Source organism: Hemitrygon akajei, chromosome 17 (genome assembly GCF_048418815.1).
Source record: "Hemitrygon akajei chromosome 17, sHemAka1.3, whole genome shotgun sequence".
NCBI classification, from domain to species: Eukaryota; Metazoa; Chordata; class Chondrichthyes; order Myliobatiformes; family Dasyatidae; genus Hemitrygon; species Hemitrygon akajei.
Genome location: NC_133140.1, coordinates 3,686,765 through 3,699,810, shown reverse-complemented (window position 1 = coordinate 3,699,810; position 13,046 = coordinate 3,686,765). Strand labels below are relative to the sequence as shown.

The 13,046-nt window shown below is 44.5% G+C and overlaps 1 protein-coding gene across 1 annotated transcript; it reads right to left on the bottom strand.

The window, feature by feature from the left end:
• Nucleotides 1-9,217: 9,217 nt before the first annotated feature.
• On the bottom strand, nucleotides 9,218-11,421 carry LOC140740935 (eotaxin-like). Its single transcript, XM_073070575.1, has 3 exons — nucleotides 11,260-11,421; nucleotides 10,293-10,401; nucleotides 9,218-10,205 (listed from the first exon to the last, which is right to left on the bottom strand). Exons 1-3 carry the CDS (start codon nucleotides 11,333-11,335, stop codon nucleotides 10,100-10,102), a joined length of 291 nt encoding a protein of 96 aa, XP_072926676.1. The 5' UTR covers nucleotides 11,336-11,421; the 3' UTR covers nucleotides 9,218-10,099.
• Nucleotides 11,422-13,046: the final 1,625 nt, after the last annotated feature.

Sequence of the window (13,046 nt, the reverse complement as noted above, 5' to 3'; positions counted from 1 at the left end):
TGTCTTTATTGAAGCTTTGCTGAACACTTGAGTGCTCGCTGGGGAGGGCGCTGATGTTTTTTGCTGGTGGGGGAGGGGGTCATTGATTTGCTGCTGTTTACGTAAGTGAGAGGAGCTGGGGGGCTTTGGGGTTCTAACATTTAACTGTCACTCATTCTTTGGGGCACTCCTCTTTTCGTGGATGGTTGTGAAGAAAAAGAATTTCAGGATGTATATTGTATACATTTCTCTGACATTGTTTGTACCTTTGAAACCTTTGAAATCTTATACTGGAGGAGTCTAGGAACAGAGAGCATAACTTCAAAAATGAAGGGCATCACTTTAGACAACAAATGAAGAGGAAGTTATTTAGCCAGAATGTGGTGAATCTGTCAAATTCATTGCCATAGAAGACTGTGGAAGCCAAGTCATTGGTGTATTAAAAATAGAGGTTGATAGATCCTTTGTTAGTAAGGATGTCAAAGGTTATAGGGAAGATGAGTTTGAGAGGGATAATAAATCAGCCAGGATCAAGTTACACATAAGACTTAACTCCTCCCCACCACAGCCTAATTCAATTAGACAATAGACAATAGGTGCAGAAGTAGACCATTCAGCACTTCGATCATGGCTGATCATCTACTATCAATACCCGGTTCCTGCCTTGTCCCCATATCCCTTGATTCCCCTATCCATGAGATACCTATCTAGCTCCTTCTTGAAAGCATCCAGAGAATTGGCCTCCACTGCCTTCCGAGGCAGTGCATTCCAGACCCCCACAACTCTCTGGGAGAAGAAGTTTTTCCTTAACTCTGTCCTAAATGACCTACCCCTTATTCTCAAACCATGCCCTCTGGTACTGGACTCTCCCAGCATCTGGAACATATTTCCTGCCTCTATCTTGTCCAATCCCTTAATAATCTTATATGTTTCAATCAGATCCCCTCTCAATCTCCTTAATTCCAGCGTGTACAAGCCCAGTCTCTCTAACCTCTCTGCGTAAGACAGTCCAGACATCCCAGGAATTAACCTCGTGAATCTACGCTGCACTTCCTCTACAGCCAGGATGTCCTTCCTTAACCCTGGAGACCAAAACTGTACACTTCTCTAGTGCCTTTAACACCATCCAGCCCAAGATCTTAAAGCACAAACTAACGGAGATGGGAGTAGACTCTCACATGGTGGATTGGATAGTGGACTACTTGACAGATAGACCTCAGTATGTGCGGTTGGGAGACTGTAGGTCTGACACAGTGGTCAGCAGCACAGGAGCGCCACAGGGAACCGTACTCTCTCCGGTCCTGTTCACCCTGTACACATCTGACTTCCAATATAACTCGGAGTCCTGCCATGTGCAGAAGTTCGCTGATGACACGGCCATAGTGGGTTGTGTCAGGAATGGACAGGAGGAGGAGTATAGGAAACTGATACAGGACTTTGTGATATGGTGCAACTCAAACTACCTGCGTCTCAATGTCACCAAGACCAAGGAGATGGTGGTGGACTTTAGGAGATCTAGGCCTCATATGGAGCCAGTGATCATTAATGGAGAATGTGTGGAGCAGGTTAAGACCTACAAGTATCTGGGAGTACAGTTGGACGAGAAGCTAGACTGGACTGCCAACACAGATGCCTTGTGCAGGAAGGCACAGAGTCGACTGTACTTCCTTAGAAGGTTGGCGTCATTCAATGTCTGCAGTGAGATGCTGAAGATGTTCTATAGGTCAGTTGTTGAGAGCGCCCTCTTCTTTGTGGTGGCGTGTTGGGGAGGAAGCATTAAGAAGAAGGACGCCTCACGTCTTAATAAGCTGATAAGGAAGGCGGGCTCTGTCGTGGGCAAAGTACTGGAGAGTTTAACATCGGTAGCTGAGCGAAGGGCGCTGAGTAGGCTACGGTCAATTATGGAAAACCCTGAACATCCTCTACATAGCACCATCCAGAGACAGAGAAGCAGTTTCAGCGACAGGTTACTGTCGATGCAATGCTCCTCAGACAGGATGAAGAGGTCAATACTCCCCAATGCCATTAGGCTTTACAATTCAACTGCCAGGACTTAAGAACTTTTTTTAAAGCTATTATTAATGCTTTTTGAGTTAGTGATTTAGATGCATATCATATTATTACTGAGTTAAGTATTGTATGTAATGAGTTTTTGCTACAACAAGTGTATGGGACATTGGAAAAAATGTTGAATTTCCCCATGGGGATGAATAAAGTATCTATCTATCTATCTATCTATCTATCAATACTCCAGGTGTGGTCTTACCAGGGCTCTGTACAAATGCAAGAGGATTTCCTTGCTCTTGTACTCAATTCCCTTTGTAATAAAGACCAACATTCCATTAGCCTTCTTCACTGCCTGCTGCACTTGCTCATTCACCTTCAGTGACTGATGAATTGCTGTGTATTGTGGTCTTATAGTGTCATTTGACCCTGTGAGGCAATGTGAATGAATATGATTGATTGAAATCTCTGAATTTTGTTATGAAAATACCTTGATTTGCTTTATCTGTAATACAGCCTACAGTTCCTTGTCGACGACACAATTTAAACAAGTGGTCAGAGCTTTTTATTGCAAACTTTTGGATTCAGCTTCACAAATCCAATTTCGTCACCCACTGAGACAACCAATAACTACTTCCCATTCTCTATCATGGAAAGCCTATGTCATTTATGTTCTTAGCATTCCATAACAAATCTAACATTTGCGTTAATGTTTATAGCATTTCCTTCAGAGAAAAAAATGCTTCTGGTTTTTAAAAAATTACTCACTTGTGATCTTCTTGGAAGCACAGTTATAACTTTATGCAACACTGTTCCAAGTTTGGAAGTCTGAACTAATGTGGAAAATATTGCATCTACTTCCTCTGATAGTTAATGCCATCCATCATTCAGCACACATTTGGAGCTATTGGGTGAAATTTTTTTACTTGGGAATAGTAAACACAAATGACCAAGTATTTAATTAACAGTTCCGCCTTGGGGAGCTCATGCAACTCAGTAAGGACACAATAAGGAACCAACCAGCAGGTTCTTGGGCTTCCAAGAGTCTGGACTATAGCAGAACAAAGAACAGTGCAGAAAAGAACCAGAATATTCAGCCCAAGATGCCTGTACCAAACACCATGTCAAATTAAACTCTGGTTTTCTGGCATCTTTTCCCTTTCTTTCCAGTCTTGAAGGAGGGCCTCGGCCCAAAATCTTGACTGTTTATTTGTTTCATAGATGCTGCCTGACCTGCTGAGTTCCTCCAATATTTTGTGTGCACTTGCATCCCCCATTATACCCAGAAATCTTTTCCATACATCTACCACTGTCCTTGTATTCAAATCTTGACACAGAGACAGCTGACATCTAGATGACAAACATGAGGAAATCTGCAGATGCTGAAAATTCAAGCAACACACACAAAATGCTGGTGGAACACAGCAGGCCAGGCAGCATCTATAGGGAGAAGCACAGTCGACGTTTTGGGCCGAGACCCTTTGTCAGGACTAACTGAAATCAGTTAGTCCTGACGAAGGGTCTAGGCCTGAAACGTTGACTGTGCTTCTCCCTATAGATGCTGCCTGGCTTACTGTGTTCCACCAGCATTTTGTGGATCTAGATGACAAGTTGTTTTTTCTTTTTGCCGGAGTCTGTATCCAAGAGTAAAAAGATCTTAGTCAGTTTTAGATGGGCTTGGGAGGTCCATATCTGGAATATTATGGGTTGCTTAGGTCTCCCCACAAAAGGAAGGATATCGTCATGATAGAGGGAGTGGAGACAGTGTGCTCACAAGGTTGTCCTGAGAGAAAGACTACAAAGACTACCTTTTCTCTCTCCAGGGTAGAAGAATGAGGGTGGATCTACCCAAAGTATGTAATGCGCCTTTGTCCATGTTAGAGAGATACAGGGGTGATGTTTGCTTTGGCTGAGGTGTTTAAAACCAGGGCTCATGGTCTCAGAATTGATGCTTGTTATTCAGGAACTGGATCTTATTGCACAGCTTTCTCTTCCCATCAGAATGGGTGTTGTGGGATTGTGTGAAGGAAATAAGGGTACTGGGGAACTCGAGCCAAGTGAGTTACATTGTGTTTCTTGCAGTCTAACCCCAGAAATGCCATTCTACCAATTCCACTGTTTCCTATTTTAGGTAAAGTCGGGATTGTTGGAATTGCCCACCCTAGGACAGGACAAGGTGAAGCCAACATTCTGCCTGGTCGCTCTTCTGACTGCCCAGGGGATCGTCTGTTTAACCATGCTGCAACCACCTCCAGTAAAAGAGCTTCCTGACAATGATCCCTGGTCATCAGGTAGGGACAGCTCCCTGTTCTGTGTTGATATTGAACAACTCCCAACAGAATGTTTCCCCTCACTGTTTAGAAGGTGAGTAGGATGGGAATGACCCAACTGTGTCCAAAGGGGTTTGAGATTAATAGATGGAGAATGGGAATGAGAGGAGGTCCTGAGGATGGGAAGAGAAGGATGTGTGGAGCATGGGGTCATGTGGAGGAATTGTCACTTGCTGTGCTTTGCCCATGTAGATAAGGCAGTGCATTGCTTTGGGTTGGAGAGAACTGGGATATCCATCTATGTGTAACTGCATTTGTTTCTCCCCATGACAGCCACAACTACAACACTGGACTGCTGTGAGACATTTAGGACCACTTGTATTCCCCACCAGAGGCTTAAAAGCTACGAGGAGACTTCCTGGTGTGCAGCTGCTGCCATCATGTACATTGCTTTGCAGTGAATTTAAACCAATGATTGATAATTCTCCAGTAATTACACCACTTGTTCTGCTTCAGATTCACCAAAAGGAGGAACATGGAGATTTGCATCACAGCCAGTGAGGAATGGGCTAAAACTGCAGTGAATTATCTGGACAGGAAGCAGTGATGGAGGAGATTAAGTAGAAGATGCACACGTCAATAGCCTGTCAACAGCCGAGTGTGGGCGTGGGTTCCATTCCGCCCAGCTCCTGGGTGTTGACCTTCTCTGTGAAGTGCACAAACTGCAAGACTAGCAACAGACTTGAGATGATTACAGACAAATTTACTTTCATGGCAGAGAGGAGGACCCAGTTCAACCTGACTACAAACATACGGGATGAAGATGATGATGAGAAAGCAAGCAGCGGGGAAGCAGACATATTGATGCTAGAGGAACTCAGCAGGCCAGGAAGCATCTGGGGAAAAGAGTAAACAATCGTCATTTTGGGCTGAGACCCTTCATCAGGCTGAAAGAGCAAAGGGGAAGTCAGAGTAAGAAGGCAGGGGAGGGGAGGAAGAAGTACGTTAGGGTAGGTGATAGGTGAATCAGAGAGAGGGAGACGGTTGCAGAAGGGGGAAACTGATGGGAGAGGACAGAAGGCCATGGGAGAAAGGGAGGAGCACAGAGGGAAGTAAGGAAATAAGGTGAGACAGGGAAACGGGAATGGGGAATACTGAAGGGGGGGCAATTACCGGAAGAGTAATAAATTGACGTTCATGCCATCGGGTTGGAGGCTACCCAGTCAGTATGGGAATGGGAAATAGAATTGAAATGGGTAACCAAAGGGAGATCCTGCTTTTGGTGGATGGAGTGCTCCCCCAATCTACGTTGGGTTTCACCAATGAACAGGAAGCCAAACAGGGAGCACTGGATACAGTAGATGACCCCAACGGACTCACAGGTGAAGAATCGCCTCACCTGGAAGGACTGTTTGGGCCCCTGAATGGTAGTGAGGGAGGAGATGTAGGGGCAGGTGTAGCACTTATTCTGCTTGAAAGGATAAGTATCAGAAGGGAGGTCAGTGGGGAGGGAAAAATGGACAAGAAAGTCCCATAGGGAGTGATCCTTGTGGAAAACAGGAAGTGGGGGAGGGAGATGTGCTTGGTGGTGGGATCCCGTTGGAGATGGCAGAAGTTATGAACAATTATATTCTGGATGCAGAGGCTGATGGGGTGGTAGGCGAGGATTAGAGGAACCCTATCCCTGGTAGAGTGACAAGTGGATGGGGTGAGGGTAGACATGCACAAAATGGAAGAGATGTGGGTGAGGGCAGCATTAATGGTGGAGGAAGGAAAGCCCCTTTCTTTGAAGAAGGAGGATATCTCATTAGTTCTGGAATGAAAAGCCTCTTCCTGAGAGCAGATGCAGCAGAGAAGGAAGAACTGAGAGAAAGGGATGGCAGCTTTTGCAAGAAACAGAGTGGGAAGAGGTAGAGTCTAGATAGCTGTGAGAATCAGTGGGTTTATAAAAGCTATCAGCTGTCTCCAGAAATACAGACAAAGAGACTGAGAAAGAAGATTTTCTCTTGTTAGCAATCATATTGATTCACTGTTGAACTAAGAAGTTCACCTGTTCAGACCGGGAAAAATCTCTACAGCTGAGCACTGGGGTGAGCTGTGTTCACAGACCGAGTTCAAGAGAAGGAGACTTGAGGGGATGTGATGATGTTCAGAGTTAAAGCTGTGCCAGGATAGTTAGTACAAGAGGTCAGATTTGTGCAATGTGCGGAGTGTTGAACATCACACAATGTTCACTGGTTCCCTGGAATATCTGATTGTTTGTAGATCTTGTACTGATCCAATTTTATTTGTAGATTTTCTGGGAGTTGAAGTTTGAAAATGTTGTGGGCTATGTTATATTTGACCTTTGATCAGTGTCAACCCACATAAGTGAGTACAGGCTGAGCTCAGAGAATTGGTGGGAGGAGGGGGTGGGACAACTACAGTATTTGCTTTGACAAGAGGAATCTCCACCGACAAAGGAACATCAGGAATGGATGAAACCTGTTTGGCAGTTTTCATGCCCTCTTTCCCTTAGTCACAGTGCACTGAGACCCTCCACCACGGTCATTGATTGAGGCCCCATTATTGATCGTTGGGGCTCCCTTTCTTTTTACTGATTGTGAATCACAATGTCCAAGCTTTCTGTTCTTTTTTTTGTTCCTTCCTCAGCACTCATTCTCTGTCCCAATCCATAGCCTCTTGTAAAGATACAATTCCCCAAGATCACATATTTAATCCTGTTTCCCAACATTTGCCCCAGCCAGTGTATCGTTTCTCAGTTTCTATCAGTCCCATTGCCCCTTATTCACTGGAACCTCCTCTCTTTCAGATGGAGTCAACACCTCGTCCCTCCACATTTTCTGTCACCTAACTAAACCAAGGCTCATTGACAACAGACAGTTTACCTACCAACCACGTGGCACATTACCTGATGCCAGCTTTAAACTCAGTAGAGCCTATCTATTACACCCCATTTGCTACCCTGGTTGTCCATTATCTGTGGTAGGTCCCCAGCACAGACCCAGGCCTTTCACTCAGTCATCTCTATGCTGCCATGAACTATCCACCTACACTGGAACTACTTACCAGCCGCCTTCCTTACCCTGGCGAACCAAGAGCTTGTCCTTTTACTTGTTGTGAGAGTCTCTTCCACTCTCTCAGGCAGTGTGGTTCAGATTCTGACGGCCCTCTGTTGAAAACATTCTACTTCACCTTCTTTTTAAACTTCCTTCCATCTAGTAGTGCCCTCTTGTCTGAGACACCTTGGCTAGGCAAAAACTTTTTACCATCTACCTTATTTATCCCCCTCATGGTTTTATACATTTCTATTCAGTTACCCCTCTTTCACTTCAAGAGAAAGAAGCCCAGACTATCCAATCACTACTCTTATCAAAACTCTTCCAATTCAGGTAACGTCCTAGTGAATCTCCTGTGCACTCTGTCCAGCACAATGACATTCTTCCAGTATGTGTCAAACAGACCACTATACTGTATTCCAGGTGGCCCTAATCGATATTATAGAAATTTGGAATACACTCAACTAAAGAAGGATGTCATCCCTTATCAGTTCTTCACTACACTGTCTACCCTCTACTGCCACCTATTGACTTGGTTCCCCAGTTCTAACTGTTTATCAACATATACAGTATTACCTCCATTTGCAACTGGATCTTCGATAATGCGCTGTAAGGATTCACTGCTAATGTAATGGCTTCTTTGTAATGTTTCACTGCTAAGGTTAATGTAATGGCTTCTTTGTAATGTTAATTACAGACCCTGTTCAGTCCAGATTGGCAACAACGTGTCCTCTACAATCTCCATCAGCACAGGTGTATTAAAAGGCTGTGTGCTTTGCCCCCGTTCTACTCATTTTATCCTTACAACTGTGAGGCTACACTCAGCTCTAATGCCATATTTAAGTTTGCTGATGATATCGCTGTTGTAAGCCAGATCAAATTTGGTCATAAATCAGCATATAGAAGCTGAAAATCTGGTTGAGTGGTGCCACAACAACAACCTCTCATTCAATGTCAGCAAAGCCAAAGAACAGATTATTGATAACAAGGGGAGGAAACCGCAGGTCCATTTGCCAGACTTTATTGGAGATCAGAGGTAGAGAGGGTAAGCAGCTTAAAATTCCTTGGTATTATCATTTCAGAGGGTCTGTCCTGGCTCTAGCATGTAAGTGCCATTATGAAGCAAAGATTTAGAATGTCATCTAAAACTTTAACAAACTGCTATAGATGAGTGGTCTATAATGTTTAAATATAATGTAATTGGATGTGCCACAGCTTGCATGGAAACACCAATCCTCTTGAATAGAAAATCCAACAAAAGGTAGTGGATACAGCCCAGTCCATCACAGGTAAAGCACTACACGGGGTGCTGTCGCAGGAAAGTAGTACCTATCATCAAAGACCCCCACCATCCAAACCATGCTCTCCTCTCACTGTTGCCATTGGAAAAGAGGTATTGAAGCCTCAGGATGTATTAAACGTGTTCCAGGTAGTACAGTTATGATAATTTCCTCTCTGGCTGGGGGATATGGGTTTTGAGGTATGGTAATAAGAAGAGAGCCCAATCACCCTTAACGTGGTCTCATTGGGTGAATCACTACCTGTGGAATAGACTGTGGTTGTTGTCTTGAACCCTCTCAGTGAACACTAGTTTGCATTTAGAGGGCAAAGGCTGTGGCATTGAGAGGGAAGCGGACACGAACAGGAACAGAGTACCATTTGGATCTGATTGTTTCCATTTAGAATTGACAATCTCATGTTTCTCAGCCAGAGGCATTTCATCTCATTCCGCAATCACCAGTAAAAGGAATAACATGGAACCTCCCTCTTCCAATGGCCACAGCATGCCCTCCCCTGTCAGCAAGTAGTTATCCCTCCCACTGATTCTCTGAGTTCAGCCTGAATTGCCCATCCAGGGGTTGGGGACAGAGTGACAATGATCAAAACACACATAACACAGTCCAAGCACTTTCACTCTTTATTAATACTCAGCAATTCCACATAATAGAGGGAAGATGACTAGAACTACAAACATTAAAAGATATTGCGGGGAACCAGTGAACTTTGTACTGCAATACACTGCACTAGTCTGACCTCTGTACTAAACATTCTGGATTAGCTGAAAATCTGAAGTATGACAGTCATTTCCACTCAAATCTCCTCCTTCTAAGCTGGGCCTGTGAACACAGCTCATCCCAGTGATTACCTGGAGCGGTCTGTCCCCATTGGTACAGGTGAACTCCGCAAAAGCACGCTCACTTCCCTTTAAACATTACAGAGGTCACAGACAGGACAATTTGCTTGAGCTGCTTTGTCCCTTTTCACTAGCTTCCTCCTACTCTTACAGTTGCACAGACTACTTCCAGCCTGTTTTGCTGTTTACACATTACATGGGAAAGTTAGTTATTATCAACAACCTGGAATCAAGATCTGGGAATACAGGGCAGGTCGACAAACATCTGCGGGGGAAAGTCACCAACTGAGGTCAAGAACCTTTGAATGGAGCCGAAAAAGTGAGGAATGCAGCACTGGCAGAAGAGGGAGTTGTAAAGAAGGGAAGGTCTCCATCACAGATCTTTTCTTTTGCTCCCCATACATATCCCTCTGCTGCATCTTTCCCCAGTTCTGATCACCTACTGCGTATTCCCAGACCTCCTGTTCCTGTCTCAGATTTTCTTTTTCTGAATCCATTGAGAACAGTTGGGATTAATTTTTCTATCAGCTGGAAGTTTTAGGGCACCAGAGTCAGACTGTGGAGTCAATGCCAATGTTACACGTCCACTCAGGAGCTGGGAGGAATGGGACCCACTTGGGCTGTTGAGAAGCTGTAGAAGTGTTGAGTTTCTCTCAGTTGCTGCCTCCTTTCTGTTTCCTGTCCAGGTACTTCACTGCGTTTTTAACCCATTCCTCACTGGCTTTAGTGCAAATCTTCATATTCTGCTTGTTGGTGAATCTGAAGTAGAACAAACAGGAGTGATTACTGGATAGTCACAAATCATTTGTTCAAACACACTTGCAAACAATATATTGAAACACTTACATGACAGCAGGAGTTGAGCACCAGGAAGCCTTCACATAGCTTTTAAGTCTTCCGTTAGGAATAATAGTGGTCTTAAAATTCTCGCAGCATTGCAGTACTATGGGTCCCTCTGTAGGAGAGGAAGGAACAGAGTTACACACTAATAGATACCACAGCCCTCTCCAGTCCATGGGAACACAGTACCTCACCTTTACTGATTTAAATTCAGATTAGCTTTATGCCATGTCTGTACGTCATGGTGAAAAGAAATAGCTTCCTGGTGTGAAGCTAATGGGGTAAATAGCACACATGGTGGTAGTAGACAAAACAATGAGCACAAATAAAAGTGAGAAACTGCAGCATGGTGCAAATATTCTAATGCAAACTGAAGCAGTCCAAAAAGAAATGCAAAATTAACAATAATTAATTAACTGAATGAGTCCTACTACGTGGCAGCAGCATCAAGAAGGGGGTGGGAAAGAGGTGGATCAGGAGGCTGGCTGCAGTGTGGAGAAGCTGTGCTTGTCTGGTCATTCGGGCTGTTAAAATTCTGTATCTTCTCCCGGAATGCAGAATAGCAAATGGCTGGGGATCCTTCCTGAGGCAACACACAGTAGGACGAAGTGAGGAGCCCATGACGGATTGGTCAGTGTTTACCGCTCTCTGCAGGTTTTGTAAATGTAGAGGTGAACAGTCACAATACCAGGCTGAGGTGTCATCCATGGCTCTATGCTGGTTTCCAGGCTCCATTCATCCTTCCTTTCCCCTCCTCAGCTAACCCTCCCAAATCCTATTGCCCTTCTACTAACCTTACACTCCCTAAGGTACAGTTTGTTCATTCTTGTCTGTCCGAGTAGTTAATGGAATCATTCAGCTACTGTTCAATGACACCGTCGGTCAGGCTGCAAGTGAGGAGAGCTGCCCCACCCTGCTGCTCATGCTACATTATAAGGTTGCCCCAGAATATTGAAAATAAAGATGCTCTTACGTGGGACAGCTGCAGCACACTGGAAACAGATTCCCAGTGCAGTCAGGAGAATGACAATGTGGAAAGCTGCCTTCATCTTGTCCTGCCCAAGGGTGGAATTGATGATGCTATCCAAGTGAGTGAGCACCTCTTACTCACTCTGCTTTATAAAGAGTGGGAGCATGGGCACACAGCAATTCAGGAAAGTCCATCAGATACAAGCACCAATCCTGATCCCTTGGAAAACTCCCACTATTCTGAGGTTCTCTGAAATGGTTAGAACATACGATTCTGTGAATGGCCATTCTGGACAAACTGCAAAGAACAAACTGTAAAGACTTGGGTCTGACTTTCTCAGTACTCCAACCACTGACTTCCTTCAGGCAAACCCACAACATCCGCCTCCAAGAGGAAGAGAAAGTTGTTACATAGAACATAGAGCACAGGAGATTGCAACGTACTTCAGGCTCTTCCACTCTCAGTGTAAAACATCTTGTCTACACTTTCCTTCAATCACCTTAAAGTTAGCCATTACAGTCTTGGGAAAGAAAGTCTCCAGCTGTCCATGCAACCTATGCCTCTTATCCTCTTGTACACCTCTATCAAGTCACCTCTCATCCTCCTTTTTTAATGTTTCAGCCATCATTCTTCTTCCCCGGAGAAACTAAATTCCCAGCATGTCTAATCTTTGCAGTTTGGGATGCTGCTACCAAAGGTGTGCTGATAAATCATAAGCCAAGAGATTTGACTAAAACCATTACTGATAACAGCTTTTCTGAAGCAAATTGTGGTGACAGTGAGGAGGCAGGCAGATGAGAGACTGGTTTGGGAATAAGTGGTGCTGTGACAATGTGTGGTGCATGGTGTTCGACCCAAGATTTCAGACGGAGTTGGGGTGAGCGATTTGGAGGGGAGTTGACGCAGAAGAGTTTCGATGTCCGTTCATCTAACCCAGTGAGAGGTTGGATAGATTCAAGCACTAAGCCAATTTGATGGCTTTGGTCAGGGTGTGTCGCCACGTCTGGATTTGGGTCCTGGAGCGCAGCACAACTCAGTGCTCAGACAATTTAAACGTCAGCTGAGATAGACTGGAAGCCTGATGGTCGGGTACAAAGGCAAGGGTCAGGTCGATTTTGCCTTAAACAGATTTGGCTGCTGTGCATTTTTGCCTCGCTGGTGTGATGAACTGGGGATTGAGGCTTGAGTTTGGGCCCACTCCAGCTGCTTCAGGAGTGGATCTAGGACTCAATCTAGTTCAGGATGCCGTTGGCCTGCTTCTATTGTTTGCATGATGTGTGCTTTTTTTCTCTCTCACTTTCTCTGCACAGTTGTTTTTGGCTTTTTTTTTCCTTGGGTTATTCAGGTTTCTTGCTTTGTTGCTGCCAGTAAGCAAACACATTTTAAGGTGTATAATTTATACATTCTTTGATAATAAATGTGCTTTTAATCTTTGAATAAATTTGGTGATCCTTAGTTACACACCCTCTGTCAGAGGAACATTTTTCCTTTGGTGGGGAGAGCAGAGCTGGCCGTAGTATTCCAGGTGTACTTTCCCCAGTCTAGAACTGAATGAGACCTCTTTATTCTGGCAATAAAGACCAATGTTTCTTTTGCCATCCAGTTATTAATTGGCCCAGCATGTTAACTTGCCTTGATTTGTGTACAAGGACAACTGGTCCTCCTGGCCACCAATATCCTTCAGCCTGTGTTGATCATACTTGGTGTGTCTGTGTCTGCACCAAACTAGCAGAGTCACATGTGTCCCCATGCATTGTATCTGTCATGTGATTACCCATCCCCTTTGGTCC

Coding starts and splice junctions, on each gene's coding strand:
- LOC140740935 (XM_073070575.1), bottom strand. CDS start 11,335: ATGAAGGCAGCTTTCCACATTGTCATTCTCCTGACTGCACTGGGAATC. Junction 10,402..11,259: donor GTGTGCTGCAGCTGTCCCAC/GTAAGAGCATCT, acceptor CCTCTCCTACAG/AGGGACCCATAGTACTGCAA. Junction 10,206..10,292: donor TGCTCAACTCCTGCTGTCAT/GTAAGTGTTTCA, acceptor GTTCTACTTCAG/ATTCACCAACAAGCAGAATA.